Raw genomic sequence first — 14,179 nt, forward strand, 5'->3', positions numbered from 1 at the left:
AGTTGTTCTTTTTTTTTTGAAGAATCAGTTGATTCTTGTGTTTCTAGCACTTTTACACACCACTGAAGTGTCTCTACTATTTAAAACATAAAGCATGGAACGGTTAATATACTGGACTAGTAATCAGATTGCTGGTTTGAGCCCCACCACCGCCAAGCTGCCTCTGTTGGACTCCTGAGCAGGGCCCTTAACCATCAGATGCTTGACTAGTAAGTTATTTAGGATGAAAGTGTCCGCTGAATGCCGTAAATGTAAATGAAGTCTCTCCTCAACCAGGCTTCCTTGTTTCTCTCACATGGAAATAATAGAAAGCCGCTCTGCCCATCTGATTTAATCAAAACTTTGTTTATCTTAAAAAGAATCTTTTTTTATTCATTTTTTTAGTCATTTAGTCTTTTTTTAGTCATTTATGTTAGAAGCAGGGTTGCCCCCAGCGTATTCGGTGCTCTAAGACAAGAAAACCTATATGCAAAATATCAAGAAGATCAAATGTTATGCTCGGTAAAAACCCCTCGCTTTTTCAGACATACTTCAACCAGGTTGTCTGATCATAACAATTTGGCTCTTACCAAAGCCTATCAGGTCTTTATGAACTTGAATGGGAATCACACATGCATTTTATGGCATTTTGTACTGTATTTATGCAGTATTTTATGATGTATATGCTGTACCTTGGAACTTTAGGGAGGAAGAAGGGGCTGTCAGCTAGAGCAACATTAAAGTGTTTACCCCACAATCAATAATAATAATCACCTTATTCTTATCCCTGATGGTTCCACAGCCGTCCATGACCAGAGGTCCACGAGAGCACAGCTTTTAAGTGGGAGGAACGGCATTCCTTCTCCTGCAATTTTTACAAATGTGGGACGTGAACACCCTCCTGCAAGGGTGCCAAAAGGGTTCAAACGCAGATAGTGGCTGGCTTTAATTAAGCACGTGTTATCCCGTCCGCTCGACCTTCTGGATCGTTAGCTGTTGTGTAAACTGGGAGTCTCAGTGGTTAGGATTTGGCAACCACCAAACTAAGAGTGAAAAAATTAGAACTTTGAGAGAGTTTGATGATTCAGGAGTAAGGAGTGATGACCGGGGATTTCAGACATGCTACATTTACCAGGTAATCTGTCACTAGGTCGGATTATCCCAGCACCTAAAATGAGACAGTTGTGTCTTCATGTTTCATTGAGCTTCTAATTAGAAACAGAGATACACAGCATGACCAGCTGGTTTGTACTTCACCCGAGTAAAATGGGCTTCCCCCACTCCCCATCCCCAGGAACAGTAAATAATTGATGCAAATTCGATTTCTATTCTTCTAGCCGGAGGGTTCTGATGAGCCCGGCGTGTGATGAATGGAGTATGAGAGCAGATCTTAGGCCAGATCGACACCTCCTTATGTATTGCTCGGGGGTGTAACATGTACATTCGAGCCATTGTAGCACGCTGTGGGTTTTAGCAGAGCCTGGAAGCGATAAATATGTCAGTGTGCAGAGTTTAAAAGGCTTTGTTCATGAGGAAGGCATCACTCTTGAATGGCTTACCACAAATCTCACAGGAAGTAGCAGAGTAGACTTCCTATTTCCCAGAAGTTTATGCTGCCAACCAGGAATTAGTGCTGAAAGTGCAAAATCAACATTCACAGTGCTGAATTAACATCTCTGAGAACCAGCAAAGGTTTAAATAGTACTCATATAAACAAATCATATAAACAATGGACTCATTTAGTATAATATATAATACTGAAGTTTAAAAGCATGGTAATGGTTTACTTTGTTACTCACTTAACCGTAATGGAAGGACCAGAGCCCAAAATCTCAGTGCCTTCAAAATAGCAGAAAGATTGAACGTCACCACCATGGTGGAGAACCCGAATCTACCAAGACTGGTTTGTTTTCAATAAAATGTGGTATATACAGACACACTGTGAAATGTGTGGCCAATATATGGCCAAAAGTATATGAACACCATGGACATTAATATGGTGTTTGGTTCTCCTTAGCATCTGTGACAGCCTTGACTCTTAGGAATGCTTTCCACAAGGTATTGTATTGTGTGTCAATAGAAATTGGATTTGGATGAGTACCTATTGTTCTGTAGGGTATCGTACAATGGAAAAAGGACAAACGGCTCCAGTTTTGGCCGTGCAGAAAAATGTAAACAAGTCAGCCTGGATTTGTGTGTTTTTATGTGCTGTTTCTGAAGCTTGCCGAACACTTGGTCTGATCGAATTGTTTTATTGTCCTTTATTAGATATCTGCCTTTGTTAGAACAATATTATTAAACAGCCTAACCACCTTTATTCTAAAAAACCTTTAATGAAAACCTAATATGAGGATCAGAACTTGTGCTTCTTTTGTCTAGCATCAGGATCACGGACAATGGGGAATGGAGCATCAGATTACAGGTGGGCTGGTAGAATTTCACCCAAAACTGGGTCTTTTTGGACAAACTATTAAATCAGAGTAACAGCTTTGTACTGCTACGTGGCTGTTGGAGTAACCGTGAGGGGGAAAATGAATTCATGAGATGAAACGCGACCTCTCATTGTGGTGGAGCTTCCGTTCATTCGGTTCGGTCAGTCGAGGGAATCACCCGACTGAACTATCGCAGCATAGAGTAGGGGTGTGGAGGAAATGTAAACAGTACCCTGTCTGGGGGAAAAGAGAAATATAAACAATGCAAATAAATCAATTGTTTATTATAGTTCTATATACAGAATAGATTGATGCGCTCTATGATTGATGTACGTTTTCGTAATAAAAGTGCAGTGGTTTGTTCCATTCACCCCCTGCTTCTGCATAATGGAACAACCCAAGGCCGAACTTATACGATAGTCAATCACGGATCGTCACCACCGCGGGGGAGAAGCAGCAGCCAGAAAGTGCCGAACGAGGAGGATAGTTCAGTTTGAGCCATTAACACAGAAAAAAGCGATGTTAGATGTAATTTATGAATAAAAACTCGATAAACTCGCTGCGGTTAGGTATGGACAGGGTGTGCTGTGTGGTCTGCGAGAGCTCGGAGTGGACGAAACCGGCGAACTGAGCTCAAACACCAGCTAGCTGCGTCTTCCTCAGGTCGGTAGGTTAAAATCTGTCTTTAATTCACATTTAACATGATAAATTGTTCTTTTACAGGGGTTTTTATTGAAGAAATGACAGTTTTGGCCTCTATAGAGGAACCGTTTGGTGTGTGTGGGAGTAACGGTTTTTCGGTTTGACCGTTATTCCGTTTGAAGTTTAAACTTAGCAAACTTGCGCGTGCGAAACTTTAAAAAGCGCGTGCGCACAAAGACTGGCATTATAATGCATTACAGCAGTTCAATCAGTTTCACCAAAGTATTTAACCTGGTCGGAGTCGCGGCGACAGGGCTCCAGTCTATCACGGGGCAACACACACTTGTACATTACCTTCATACACATTCACACACAGGTAGTTTAGTCCAGCCAATCAGTCCAATCCAATCCAACCAACATCTGCATGTTTCTGGGAGGTGGAAAGAAAGCAAGATGCCCAGGATGGAGCCTGAGCAATCATGAAAAGAACGTGCAAAACTCCACACTGCCAGTCAGTTTTCAAAGTGTAAAGGCACCAGTCCTCAGATGTTGGGTTCAGCACCCTGTGTACCAGCTGCTGTGCCAATGTGCCACTCATTACATCAAGGTTCCAGCAATCCTCCCCCGCTGCTGTCCCCAAAGCTTTTTCAGTAATTGATCATTACATAATCTAATAAGGGTGGCTTCCTGAGTGGATCCGCCCTGCTCTCTCTAACCCCAAGGGTCTCAAACGGGAAGGGAGGCTTTGGCGGAGTGGGGCGTCCTTGTGAAATCCTTGTGAAATGTAGAAACCACCTCGACTGGCACATTTCACGTTTTCATTGCCAGCTTTTACCACTAATATCTGGTCAGTCTAGAATTGCCTAACACACTCCTGCCTGGTATCAAACCCAACCCCGATACGGTGGAATATTGTCTAGTGATAGAAATGTGCCTGTTGATATATTGAACTTGTGGTATTGACGTCATGGGTTAAACAAGCTCCTAATTTGGGCATAAATTAATTGTAGTATTTCTCTCCTGCAGCTTCCTAAGCGTAACCACTGTGTGTAACACCTTTTCTTTTTTTTGCAACTTCAATTACTCAAGCTAGCGGAAGTGCAAGAAGTGATTAAGTAAAAATGTATAAATATTGTTCCCCAGAAAAAGGTTGCGATAATCTTACGTGCAGCACAGGATGTTGATCCTGTGTCTTTTTTTTTTTATTGGGACACACCTTGAAAGTTTGTCTGTTTTATGCAGCCGCAGCCGATTCTTCAGTTCGGTCCAAACAATATCAACTGCGAGGATCAAGGTTCAGTGGAGTTTGTGCGTCTTCCACTTTATCTTGGATCAATGCGACATGATCGGTTTAGTCCGTTGATCAGAAACGGGTGTAGGCTGGACCTTCCCCCTTCAATGCCTCTCTGCTTCTACCTCGCCCAGACGGGAGTCGTCTGTGGGCTGGAGGTATGCGAGGCACCTGTTAGGACTTAGCCCTCCGTCTCTGAACCACATTGTTTGAATAGTGCTGTGCTTCCACACAGGTGGGTGTGTCAACCTTTATATGGGAACATTTGCTTCTTTTCTTTACTTTTTATATTGTAAGATTACTTTCCACATGCCGGGTGGTTGTTCCGTTTAGCATATTACGCCAGGTCATGTGCAGTGTGCTTAGAAGTTCATCAGTATAGTGCTTTACACCATCCACCACATAGGTTTTTGACACTTGCAAGCATTGACATGGGAGTAGGTCATAGTTACGAACAGCACAGGTACTCTGACCAGCCCGTAGGCTGCGTAGCTATACATTACAATTATTTAATTAGTTAGTTATTGGTATAAATTAAGAGTATACACCAAATGATGTTGCAGACATTAATGTTGCGTGTATCAGGTAACAATTGATGCACACAACAATTTAATACTCAGTAATTTAATGCTAATATTAAAGACACGCTTAAACTTCAGGGTGCGAGCATGAATTCTTTCATCAGTTATTGCTGAACTATAGACATCCTGTGGCTGGGTTCAGTTATTAGTGTAAAAACCCTCTTATCTTGCTTTATTTCACTGGTTACAAGTGGAAGTGGGTAAAGTTGATGTGAGACAACTTGTGTATAATCTACCTCACCATTATTTACTCGGTACCATGTACTAACCAGCACTTGTCTCTAGTCTCGTCTTCCTTTACTTATTTTAAGCATTCTCGTATTAATGTAATGTTGTGTACCTGCACTGTACTGTACTGTCCTGCATTTTTTGTTCTGTGTTGCACCTTGGACCTGGAGGAACGTTGTTTCGTTTCAATATGTACTTGTATATAGCTGAAATGACAATAAACCTCTCTTGACTCTCTTGACTCTTGAACCACGCTGACACACTTAAACATACGATAAACACTTTCGGCTCACGTTCGGTAAGCATTACAAGTGTAGAAGAGCCGCTTACGGTGCCACACCGCATTGCGCTCACTGTCATGACTATGAGAACATTCTTACGCCAGCGTTGTTGTATAACCAACCACTGCAATTCTTAACTGGCAGCCCACAGGCCAAAATGTCCCCATAAAATCGTACGTTTACAGTCCTGTCGAGCAGTTTCATCTGTCTTTAATTAAACTGAAAAACATTAAGATGTTCTGACTTGTTTTTGGAATTATTCAGGCGGGTAATAAGTGCTGCGTAATGCATGCCGTCGTGGTACAGATGACTGGAAACCCAATCTGTCCCTGGACAAAGTTTAAATTGAAGAGTTCTAAGATAAAATATGTCTGTTTTGACGTATAACAATCTCAAATATGATAAAACTGGCGCTATTTGAGTGTGAAATCATTACATTTCTTTTAAGCCGTCTGTTTATTTTGCATAAAGGTCTGATATTAAAGCCATTCCTCACTCACTCTCACACTATTCGCAGCAAAACCGCTTTGGTGCTGCTGATGCCCCTGTGCCGTTGGGTCCTATGAAGTCGGGCGGCGCCACTTACCTTGCTGCCGCGCCCTGTACGGCACGTTGAGTTGCCCCTTTGTCTCTTTTTACTGCTTGGCAATCTGATTGTACTTTGACCAAGTTTGCCTCAGATTTTTTTTAAATGCCATCAGTGAGAGAAATAGTATCGTAGCGGAGACACAACAGAGAGAAACTGATTATCGCTGTTTTATAAAAACAGATCAGTGCCCCACCGCCTCGGACCCCTGAGCAAGGCTCTTAACCCTCAGTTGCTTGCACTGTATTCAGTCTCATGTGTGAGGTGCTTCTGATAAAAGCGTCTGTTAAACGCTGTAAACGTAAATAAGATTTGTGATTGTGTTTTGCTCTCTGTATTGTTCAGTCCTGCTAAACAGGTGAAGCTGTGTTGTTTCCATGTGTACACACGTCTTATTGGTGTGTGTCGAGTAAATGCGGTGTGTATACTCAGCTGTGGGCTATTTATGTCCCGATATCTGATCTTGCGCCGCTCTCTCTGGGTGTATTTGCAGGGCGTGGTGGTGGCTGTTGGGAAAACGGAAGCCATGTTGCTCTTCGCGTCTCTGCTCTGTCTGTCCTGCACCTTCCTGCACGCGCAGAAGCTACAAAAAACCACGAGATGGCCACTTTACTCCCAGAAGCCTCTCCTGCTGGTCTGGAACGCGCCCACGGAAGCCTGCGAACCGCGCCACAGGGTCAAATTCCAGTTCAACCTCTTTCAGATCGTGGCCTACCCCACCGAGGGCTTCGTCCGTCAAAACCTCACCATCTTCTACAAGGAGCGGCTGGGCCTGTATCCGTATTACGAACACGACGGCACGCCCAAGAACCTCGGCCTCCCGCAGCTGGCGAGCCTCGAACAGCATCTGAGCAAGGTTCCGGAAGGTCTCGCCAAGTACATCAAAGAGCCCACGGCTAAAGGGCTGGCCGTGCTCGACTGGGAGGAATGGAGGCCGACGTGGATCCGCAACTGGCACACCAAGCTCATTTACCGCGACGAATCCAAGAAGCTCACGGCAAATAAAAATCCGGGCTGGACCCCGGAGCAGGTGGCCAGAGTGGCCGAGCAGGAGTTCGAGCTTTCGGCGCGCAGGTTCATGCAGGAGACGCTGCGTCTGGTCAAAAGTCTGCGTCCGAATCAGCTCTGGGGGTTTTACCTCTTCCCCGACTGCTACAACCACGACTACACGAGCACCAGCGGTATAAAGAACTACACGGGCCGCTGCCCGCCCGTAGAGACGACGCGGAACGATCGGCTGGAGTGGCTGTGGACGGAGAGCACCGCCCTCTTTCCCTCCGTGTACCTGAGCCGGGCGCTGAAGGACCAGACCATCGGCCGACAGTTCGTCAGGAACCGCGTCAGAGAAGGCATGAGGCTGGCGTCCACCGGAAACGGCACGGCGCGGCCCGTGTTCGTGTACGCGCGGCCCACTTACGCCAACGAGCTCACGCTGCTAACAGAGGTGAGACGCAAACACTTTTAACTCGATCACATTAAACGATAAAGCATGGACGTTTGTTAGTCAGGGTACTTGGGTGGATTTGGACAGATGACAGGGATGCACCAATCACTAACCCCCACTCCCCTAACCCCCGCGCTACAATTTAGTCGTCAACTTGGAGTCCCAGGGTAGCTTACGAATGAAACACATCTCTTTGACATGGTTAGAAAGTTGTTAGCCTATCACTGCTTTTAAGAGCCAGGTTTGAATCTCAGCAGGTGAGATTGGCTATGTCTAAGAGTAGGGGGATGGACGATGGATAGGCGTCCTGTCTGGGGTGCATAAATGCCTTGTGTGCTTGTTTCTGGGAAAACTGGACCCACTGCTACCCTGACCGAGGTGAAGAGGGGGTAAACTTTGGTGTCGATCCTTGGCGCAGGTTACGGCATGTGTGCAGTTTGACATGTTCTCTTTACATCCATGCGCGTGTCCCTCAGGTACTCGTATGTTCTCCAACCATTGGCTGACTCTGTCTAGGGCAGTTGTAGCCTAGCGGTTAAGGCACTGGACTAGTAATCGAAAGGTTGCTGGTTCAAGCCCCACTTGATTGCCAGGTTCTCACTGTTGGTCCCCTGTTTTCATTTGTTTGGATAATATACTGTCACACTACTGTAATCTGCTTTGGGTGAAAGCGTCGTGTCCTGAACCGAATTCTCTCCCCGTGCCCGACGTTCGTGCCGAGCCGAGGACCGAAGGTTCGAACCCACATCCTCGGGTCACCGGTTCTGTGCTTGGTTCTTCCAGCTGAAGCAGGAGAGCAGACGGCGAGTTCGTTCTCGGTCTGCGGTCCCTATTGTACACGTTTCATAACTCAGGAAACGTCTCTCGTGTCCTCGTGAAGGAAAGAATGCGAGCTCTGCTTTGAACGCCGCACTCAATGGGTCTCCTGCGTGATTCAGACGTCCCGCCGCGGCGCAGTTAATCACTTTCAAAGAAAAATAAACGCTGCGCCTGTCCATCGCATGAAATGGTTCGGGGGAAGGGGGGGGGTCTGGAGAAAAGGAAAATCTCAAACCTTTCTACAGTGTCTCGGAGTGAACCCAGGAGAAGGTTTTGATTTGACCGAATTCGGAACATTTCCAGAGCGTGAAGTTTGTCCTGGCAGAGATGAGACGAGGCTCTGGAGCTGAATTCTAACCTGTCCGACTGTAAACATTTCCCTTCCTTCCTCAGACAAAGGATCGTGTGTTTCTGAGGGAATTTTCATTAGTTCTTCTGTGTGTCTTTTGTGAAGCCCTTTAATGACCTTCAGCGGTTTACTCAGCACTCGCTCTCCGGCTCCCGTTCGGCCCCCGTCTGGATTTTTATGACCTCAGGGAAAGACTCGGAGGTTTCAGCCAGGCCTCGGCTGTTCACCACTGGCCAGAATGGGTGTCTATAATCCCAAAAACGTACATGTACCACCATAAATTCAGAAGGCTGTATCACATGTACCTCCTTTTATGAGAAGGCTGTATCAAAATAAGTCAGGGATGGTTGCTGCGTCAAAACACTCTTATAATTCATCCTGGTCAGGGCTGCAGTGGGTTTGCAGCCACCAGGGAAAACACAGAGCAAATAAAAAAATCCATCTCAGGATCTTGGGGCAGTTTGGAGTAGGCGGTTCACAATCTGTGTTTTGGGAGGTGACATTAAACTCACTCACTCACTTTCTTATCCGCTTATCCAATTAGGGTTGTGTGTGTGTGTGGGGGGGGTGTGCTGGAGCCTATCCCAACTTTTCAATGGGCGCAAGGCACACAGTAACCCTAAGTAATTGTAGGGCACACACACACACACACACACACACACACTCATTCATCTCTAGGGCAATTCAGTGTCTCCAATCAACCCGACTGCATGTTTTTGGACTGTGGGAGGAAACCCACACAGACACGGGGAGAACATGCAAACTCCGCACAGAAAGGACCCGGACCCAGGACCTTCTTGCTGTGAGGCGACAGTGCTACCCAGCGTGCCGCCCTGACATTAAACCACGGTGTCTAAAGTAACCTCGTACAGATATCAAACCCAGGTCATCAGAACCCGCGTTTCTGTGCCTCACCCACTCCGAACATCTTTTTCTTATTGTTAATATTAAAAGTACGTTCTGAGGGACCAGATTACACATTCAGTGAAGATCTACAGGCGGCATTTGGGCAGCGGGCCTATATCACCCACAGGTTCATAACCATGGTCACCTGAGGTGCCAAGGGAGCTTTTTTTTATTGCATTTGAAGTTTCTCTCACACTGAAGAATATCCGCAACGTAAAATGCAGTAATTATGTTATATATATATATTTATTATAAATTTACTTGCATTTTTTAATCTTAGCTTGTGCCGCTGCACTGGTCGCTGCTTCTTCATGTGTCTGTCAGGTCTGTTTGGGTTTTGTTATGGCAAATCATGTCTTTCTACACATTTCTGAAGCCTCGTGTGTGTGAAACCTTTCTGCTACTAATAAAAGGTTAAAAAGTGCTTTTACAGTGTGTAAGATGAATATTAGTGCACTCGGGTGCATGCACTTATGGTTGCTTGGATTTTAAAATGCTTGGACGTATTAGGAAAGTTTTTGCAGACCTGGATTTTTCCGTTCTGTGTGTTTGTTTATGTGTTTGTATTCGGGAGGGTGGAAGGGGGCGTGAGCGAGGCTTAATGAGCCTGTTTAGAGTGAGTGGATGTTTGTATGAAGGATTCGTCTTTACTCAGGTGGTACCGGGTTATCCGTGCACACACACACACACACACACACACACACACACACACGAACTGAGAAAGAGCTTCTTTACAAAAGTGGAGGCCTCCATCTCACACACACACACACACACAGACTGATTAGTGTTGCACTGAATTTAATTGTATGTCAGTATAACAGTAAATCTATCCATCTTGAGGATACAGTCCTTCTGAAACACACACACTCCACTCAGCACTGTGAGCAACTCTCTCTCTCTGTGTGTGTGTGTGTGTGTGTGTGCGCTCCCTCATTCTTTACTGTAGGCTTCATTCTGATTGGAAGTATTCACAACATTTTCCACTGAAAATGGTGTGTGTGTGTGTGTATGGATGCAGTCTGATCTCATTTCTTCTTCTTGTTTTCCCTCACTGTGTCCGTGTGTAGATGGATCTGATCTCGACGATAGGTGAGAGTGTGTCCCTGGGTGCCGCCGGCGTCATCCTGTGGGGCGACGCCACCTACGCCAGCAGTAACGTAAGAATCCGTCATATTTGTGCACCGCTTATATTTGGGGTTCTCTGTTAGTAGTCTGGTTGGGAACGGCTGCAGACTAGCATGTGCCTCCCCTGACGCTTCCGAGACTTGGCTGCTCGGTGGTGGTGGGCTAGCGCGTTAAGATGAACCGCTTGGACCTAACCCTAACTTCTGTGTTCTGTCGTGCAGGCGAGCTGTTCCAGTCTGAGCGAGTACCTCCGCGCCGGCGCCCTCGGCCGCTACCTGCTCAACGTCTCGTCGGCGGCCGAGCGGTGCAGCGCCGGGCTCTGCGGCTGGCACGGACGCTGCCTGCGCAGGAACCCCGACACGGACACGTACCTGCACCTGAGCCCGCGCACGCACACCATCGAGCTGCAGGGGGGTCGCCTAACCGTCCGCGGCAAGTCGGACCAGGAGGAGCTGACGCGGCTGAACCGGGACTTTCAGTGCCAGTGCTACACCGGGTACTCGGGCGAGGGCTGCGTGCAAGGCAGCGCCGCCGCCTCGGTGAACACGTGCTCGCTCGTGCCGCTGGTTTTGATGCTAGTCCTGACGCTAGGTGTTCTGCAGTGAGCGCTATCGAGTACTGGACACGCCTACACTGGAAACAGCGCCGTTTAGACCAGGTTCTGAATGGAGGAAGTGGGGGGGTGCGCATGATTAACCGATAACCGACAGCTGATGTTTAAATTAGCACCCAAGCGCAGCACGCATCTCTCAACAGCAGGTCTGAATCCCCCCAAAACCTGGTCAGATGTTTTACCTGGTGCTCCAGTATGAAGGTCTTGAGTTACTGGATCAATCCAGACTACAGCCAAGTCACTACCGTCCTGTGGGACCCCTGAGCTCCTCAAACGGAGTAAATAATGATCGGATTCTGATCGTTCTGGTTCTGCGTCACTGCCACGTCTCTCTGTTGTCGTCTTGTAATTGTATTTACTGAAGCCTTTTAATGAAAGCTGTGAATCTGGGGTGTGTTTATTATTTTATAGGCGCACCATCAGCGCGTCGGTTATCGGTTAAAACTATTTAATCCCCGATACGAAGGCCTTCCGCTACTTTTCAGGCGAGTCTGTTTCTTTTAAGTGCTGCCCCCTGTCGCACAGGAGGGCGAACTGCAGGAGTTTTACACTGTCTGACGCAGATCTATACCTCTCTTCTACCAACCAGGGCCCAAACCCTTTATTTTGATCTTTAGAACTGGCTCAAGGCTGGCTCCCTACGAATGAGCCATCGTTCATGTAGGCGGTGGCAGAGCTGAGATTCGAACTCACGAGCTCTGGTGTGCTAGAGTGTTTTGTAAGCGTTAGCATCACCAGTAAAGATTCGGTAGATACAGTAAACACGTGCAGTACTTTATACAAAGACTGAACAACCCAAAGCCTCAAACCCGCCGTCCGATCACTGCTGGGTGGTGTCGCACGAGCCTGTCGGGCTCAATTTCATCTGCCAAAGCACCGACGCTTGTGCCTCGATTTCTGCTTCACCCTGTCATGAACGTTCACTCTGTACATCGTGTTTAATAGTGGCTGAATGTTGTTTTTATTTTAGATAATGTTATTGTATTGTGATAATATTGGTGTTTTGTGAGCTGAGCGCTGCGATATTCATGTTTCTGTGCTTGATGAATGATGGTTTTCTTACTGCCCCGATACAAAGATCATGTTTTATAATTAACAAACCAGTTACCGTATTTTCTGGACTGTATGGTGCTGATTACACACCAGCAAAAGACGTTACTGTGATACCTCTCTGCCAGGCTACTCCAGTCATAACAAGACTTGGTGCTGTTATTGTATTTCAAAGCAATACGAACGCCTCCCTTCCAACAACAGATTAAATAATTCCCGTTATGAGCAAGTCTCGACATGAACTGCGGGGCTGGAATTCAATCCAGCGTCGTTCAGAAACCGTTTGTGATCTCATGAGGACCAAACCCTGGATCCTTGACCAGAGAAAACAGGGCAGGAATTCACTGTTCCATTCACTTTTTCCTAGCGAGTGCTGTTCAATCTGAGGAAAGCCAAATCGTGCCTTCAAATAGAGCGAGCGCTGCTGTGTGTTCAGTACGTAGCATGGGGTGGAAATCATGCAGGGTTGTTCCACATTCCAAGAGGCTTTGATGAAGTCAAAATTCTTTTATGTTTTTCTTTTTAATACTAGATTAAACATTAGAAAACAAGCTTTAATCTTCTGTTCCCCACCTAAGCTAAAAGTATTGTGTGGTAAGATTAAACCTATAGGAGTCTGGTCCTACTCCTTATGAGCTTTTTGCTACTCCATTTCGGGTGTTGACATTTTTCTGTTCATCCCCATTGTGTCCAAAATGAGATTTTTTAAAAACTGTTATATCAAAAATCTGGTACTTTATAATATTATGTTGTTTTTTTTACTAGTGGTGCCTGATAAATACCATAAAATCCAAATATTTGGGCTTGACAGTTTGAACAGCTTCAACAGAGGCGCTGAATAATTACAATCAAGCAGCTCGTCGACCTTGGGGTTCAGGGTGGGCCAGCGGGTACAGGAGCCAGGAACAGTAGACGGCCAGCATCACAGTCACTCCTACCTGAAATACGTGGAAAATCCACTTACTGGCATTTAGACAGTAATTAAATGTATGTGGCACCTTCATTGCCTGCTAAACCGCCCTGCTGCCGAGTACTGAATCTGATTCTGTAAAAGTTCACTGCCGATTACTTGCACTCGGTCACATAACGTCTGGAAAATACGGTAAAACTCACCGCAGGCCTGATGTTCAGTTTATACAGTCGTACCAAATCCTGCTTGTTGATTTTCAAGCGAAAGACGTTTTGTTTTGATCATGAGGGTCTTTTTCAACATGAGTGAGCATATGATTATATGTCTGAGAGAATGAAAACTAAAGTGTCTTATTCCTTTTTTACAATAAATATGATACCAGAGCTTTGTGTTAATCTTTTCATTTGATCTGATGCTGCCACGTCATGATTGCATGTCTGGGGAAGGACGGAGGTGCGCTCATCAGTGCGCTCTTAGTGCTGGTCACAAGCCCCAAATATAAAGAAGGTTGCTTCAGGAGGGCATCCTAAAATAAATGATCTGCTGTAGTGACCCCTAAATACGTGAGCTGCTGAAATGAAGGTGTTCTTACTAATGTGCAACCTGTGCTAATAAAATATAAACACATGAATATTATACAGCAGGGGCCTCGCTTTGAAACCCGCTGTTTTAATGCACGTGTAATAACTGGGGGAAATAAAGGAACACAAATATTACAAGAAAAACAATCAGTGTTTACGTGAATAGATGTACCCGTTCATTTTTCCTGATGCCACCTAGAAACACGGGTGCAAGGCGTGAAGGCAACCTGGATTTACACCTTCAACAAGTTTTGAGGAAGTTGGAGGAAACCCATGCATACACAGAACATGTGAAACATAAACAGTAGGACCCACCCAGCATGACCTTCGACTTTTGCCCACATCGGGTTCTTCAGGACTCG

General features: G+C 45.9%; 1 protein-coding gene across 2 annotated transcripts; it reads left to right on the plus strand.

The window, feature by feature from the left end:
• The first annotated feature begins 2,867 nt into the window (after positions 1-2,867).
• Positions 2,868-13,619, plus strand: hyal2b (hyaluronidase 2b). 2 transcript variants are annotated; one of them, XM_062986803.1, is made up of 4 exons: positions 2,868-3,078; positions 6,514-7,464; positions 10,606-10,695; positions 10,885-13,619. In XM_062986803.1, the coding sequence occupies exons 2-4, from the start codon at positions 6,547-6,549 to the stop codon at positions 11,266-11,268; spliced, it is 1,392 nt and encodes a 463-aa protein (XP_062842873.1). In that variant the 5' UTR covers positions 2,868-3,078; positions 6,514-6,546; the 3' UTR covers positions 11,269-13,619. The 2 variants fall into 2 exon arrangements, with proteins under 2 accessions (XP_062842873.1, XP_062842874.1); XM_062986804.1 differs by having other exon boundaries at positions 2,868-3,074.
• The last annotated feature ends 560 nt before the right edge of the window (positions 13,620-14,179 follow it).

The sequence above is a fragment of the Trichomycterus rosablanca genome, chromosome 24 (assembly GCF_030014385.1).
Source record: "Trichomycterus rosablanca isolate fTriRos1 chromosome 24, fTriRos1.hap1, whole genome shotgun sequence".
NCBI lineage: Eukaryota > Metazoa > Chordata > Actinopteri > Siluriformes > Trichomycteridae > Trichomycterus > Trichomycterus rosablanca.